At 48.8% G+C, this 4,045-nt stretch overlaps 1 protein-coding gene across 1 annotated transcript; it reads right to left on the reverse strand.

Moving 5' to 3' along the window:
* Positions 1–282: 282 nt before the first annotated feature.
* Positions 283–2,169, reverse strand: CARTPT (CART prepropeptide). Its single transcript, XM_050793604.1, has 3 exons — positions 1,880–2,169; positions 1,369–1,452; positions 283–823 (listed from the first exon to the last, which is right to left on the reverse strand). Exons 1-3 carry the CDS (start codon positions 2,036–2,038, stop codon positions 716–718), a joined length of 351 nt encoding a protein of 116 aa, XP_050649561.1. The 5' UTR covers positions 2,039–2,169; the 3' UTR covers positions 283–715.
* Between the last annotated feature and the right edge of the window lie 1,876 nt (positions 2,170–4,045).

Genomic DNA, 4,045 nt, shown 5'->3' on the forward strand with positions numbered 1-4,045 from the left:
TCTCTCTCTCCTTCTCTCTCTCTCTCTCTCTCTGTCTCTCTCACACACACACACACACACACACACACACACACACACACACACCCACTGCAATCAAAGAAAAATAGAGTATACTAAAACTGGCTTGGCAAACTCCTAATTAACAGTCAAAACTCCTTGGAGCTAAGGTGCCACTCTCCCAATAGGCTGCTATTTTTAAAATATTTCTCTTTGAAAACAACAGCATGATTAATCTCACAATTTCCACTTAAATTACTTACATGGAAACAACAACGCACTATGGGCAATTATTAAAAACACTTTATTATGTATAATTTGTACATGCTTCAATTTGTGTCACTTAGGGTGATTCATTTTCCAGGTTGCAATGACATCTACCAAGATTAGCTAGCCTAATTTTCATTCTGCCATGCCACATACAAAAATACAATTTTCAAAGCAAAGCTTCCCTTCTTTACACAAAGGTACACAAGAGTTTGTCAGACAAATAAAATAAGAATACTTCACACACGTATCAACACCACACAAGGCATTATCCTTCACACAGTAACATCTAATGTGTTCTTTTATTTTTGAAACAGCAGGAAAAGAGCCCTTTCCCTTCAGAGGAAAATAAAAACTTTATCTGTTGCTAAAGCCAAACTCCAGGGATGAAGGTATGGTCTTCTGGGGAAAGCAGAGGGATGGGGATGTATGGAGGAGAATGGACGCCCCTTCATAAGCACTTCAGTAGGAAGGAATTGCAGGAAGTTCCTCGGGGACAGTCACACAGTTTCCCGATCCTTGCCCCTTTCCTCACTGCACACTGCTCACCGGCGTCACACTGCAAACAACAAAATATGTGGTCATCGAGTGTGAAAAAACCCAGGCTCCCGACAGGCAAGTCTCACAGTCAACGCAATCTCTGTTTCTTGAAAGGGGCAATTGGACCCCATCACCATCACAGGAAGTCTATGTACAGTCAGGTCTGAAACAGGGAGCCTTGTGCTTATAACTTCAGTGAGAGTATATTTTTTAAAGAAACTTACATTATTAGTTTTATCCTAGTTTCTTCCATTTTTAGGTGGCGAGGGTTGGGGGGCGGGGGAAGGGCAGCATCACATTTCCTGGCTCCTTTTCTTGCCCATTCAGAGGGGAAAAAAATCAGACCTTTTTCCTGAGCAACAAACAATAGACTTACACTTTCTTATAACCCCTGTTCCTGCTTTCCCATTTCCTCACCCGGGAAGGAAGAAGAAGCCCACAGAATCCTGCAAGTCCATTACCTAAGTTATTTAGCCACATCCTAGAGAGAAGATTGTGTGTACGATTCGAGGTGGTGTAATTTCTCCTGGAAAAACACGGGAAGGGAGTGACCACAAACCTTACCATGGGGACTTGGCCATACTTCTTCTCATAGATGGGAATACGTTTACTCTTGAGCTTCTTCAAGACTTCCTGCAGCGCTTCGATCTGCAACACAACGCCCCGGAGCCTGAAGTTGCCGCCTTGGCTGCGAGCCCAGCCCAGGTGTGCACTTCCAGCCCTAGTTATAAGGAGCCCCGGACCCACACTCTCTCTGCGGTGGGACTCCGCAGACACAGGGAATGGTCCAGGGGTAGAAACTTAGCGGGCGCTGTCCCAGGTACTGACTGCGGGTCTCTGAGCCGCTGAGGCCCCTGTTGCTCGGAGGGGCCGGGATGAGGGATTCGCTCAACAGACTGCCAGGAGCCCGTGGGCTCGAGACGCTCTTCGGATGGCGGCGGGTGCCTGGGCGTTGCGTTCAGCTCCCCGCGCCCTGACTCTGGGAATAGGAGTGGGGGTGGGGGGAGGAGGGAGGCTTGCAAAGGAAGAGACAGCGCGACAGCTCAAGAGGGTTGGGAGCGAGGGAAATACCGACCAGCTCCTTTTCGTGGGAGGCATCCTCCACGGCAGAGTAGATGTCCAGGGCTCGGGGCTGGAGCTCGGCGTCCTCCTGGGCACGGGTACCCAACAGAGGTAGCATCAGCAGCAGGGCGGCGCCCAGGAGGGGCAGCAGCCGCACGCGGGAGCTCTCCATGGTGCTGAAACTCTTCGTTGCTGGGGCACCCCGCACTCCCACCTTTTATAGTGAGCCCAAGCCCCCGTGCAGGAAAGAGGGAGGAGGCGAAGAAGGAAGGGGGTGTGGAGGAGGGCCCGGGTCAACCGTCTGTAGGCAGCGCTCTGCCGGCGCTTGACGTCAATGCCCGCCGGGCTCCAGGCGCCTGGGAACGAGGCTCTGCGCACAGATGGGCTACAGCGCAGAGAACAGGACCCTGTGCCCCCAAATGCTGTCAGCCCCTCGGCAAGGGATGCTCCCCGAGGGGCCTGAGCTGAAGCCGAGGGGCTAGAGGTGAGGAATGGGAAGCGGGAGGGCCCTAGGAAATGGAAAATGCCTTCGGGGCAACGCTAGGGCAGGAGAGTCGCTTCCCATCACCTAGCAGCGGTAGCAGCCGCACCATCCACCTCCACCTCGCCAGCCCTGCCTTGCTTCGCACCCCAGCCCCAAGTGTGGCTGTGAGAAGCAGGTGTTGCCTCCAGACAGCCACGTTTGCTGAGCACCTTACTTTGTGGGGTAGGGTAAGAAAACATAGAATACAAAAGAAAGAGAAATAGTGGCCCTCCCCATGATGGGTTCTATGATGGAATCTGCGTGACGATAGTTAAAAGAAGAGAAGGAAAACAGACAAACCCGGATTCAGCAGTGGTGTGGGAAGTGCAGAGAGCCAGGCTCTGGCTCCCGTCCTGGCTACACCACATACAAGTTGTATGACTTTGAGCAAAATGAAGAACCTCCCCAAGACTCAGCTTTCTCTTTTGTAGATCTAGGATTAAAATGATGTACTTCACAAAGTCATCAGTAGGATGAAATGAGAGATTAAGTATATCAAACTCCTGGTTCTTAGCTAAGCTTCCCTGTCCCTCCTTTTTGAACTCTGAGGCTGCCCAGGCAAATTTAACCACCCCCAGAACCACCCACCCACCACCCACCCACCACCAACCCCTGGTATCCAAGAAGCCTGTCTAGAAAGAGAGTGAAAGAATGAAAAGAAAGGCAGCTCCCTGATTATGAAAATATCTCCAGAGATCAGAAGTCAATGCTGAACCAGCTCCCAAACAACTTGTGAGAACACTGTGGCCTTTTTAAAAGTTGAGGTCCTTACAGCCTGAATGCACATGAAAGTTCCTGTAGGAAAAGCAATGCTTTCCCACTTGGCCCTAGAGACCAATCCCATCTGCTTGCTCACCTGGCTTCCTTCACCACACCATCTTTCCCTCAACTGTTCCTAAATTAATCCATCTTCTCCATCCCCATTACTACAACCCAGTCCTAGAGAGCTGCCCCAGCCAACTTAATGTCTACCACTTAACTCCCACCCTATCTTCTCTTGCCTTCCTCTACTCCATAGTTCACCACCAGCCACAGTATTTTCCCCCTTAAAATACACTAATGACTTCTAATCTTACTAAGCACTGAATCTAAATTCCTCATCCTGACTTGCAAAGCATTATATGATCTGCACCCCTCTCCACCTCATGTTCTACCACTTTGCCCCAGACTCCTCCACTCCAGCCTCACATAGCCTTCTTTCTGGTCCTCTAGCAGGCCAATCTCATTTCTACTTTGATGTCTTTGCACTTTCCCCACCTTGAAAAGTCTTCCTGTATTTCCAAATGGTTCACTACTTCTGTCGTTTAAATCTAGTGTAAATGTCTATGACTACTCAATCCAAACCATCTACCAATTCTTTTCTCCCACAAATTTATTGCTTAGCAGATTATGTGGGTCATTAAGATAGTTAATACACAATATGTGCCTGGTTACTTCAACTATCAAGTATTTAATTAGTACTCAGATACACACTGGGAAGCAATTCAAGAAGTGATATCTCTTCTAATGAATAGCATACATATTAACAGCATCAAAATATTTTGCTGTGGGGTAAACCCAACTTGAAAATGTATCTAACACCTCCCTCAGCTCTGCCTTCCACACATACCTTTTGATTCTGCACAACAAAACTTCAGTGGCAGCACATTTTACTGT

Source organism: Macaca thibetana, chromosome 6 (assembly GCF_024542745.1).
Source record: "Macaca thibetana thibetana isolate TM-01 chromosome 6, ASM2454274v1, whole genome shotgun sequence".
NCBI classification, from domain to species: domain Eukaryota; kingdom Metazoa; phylum Chordata; class Mammalia; order Primates; family Cercopithecidae; genus Macaca; species Macaca thibetana.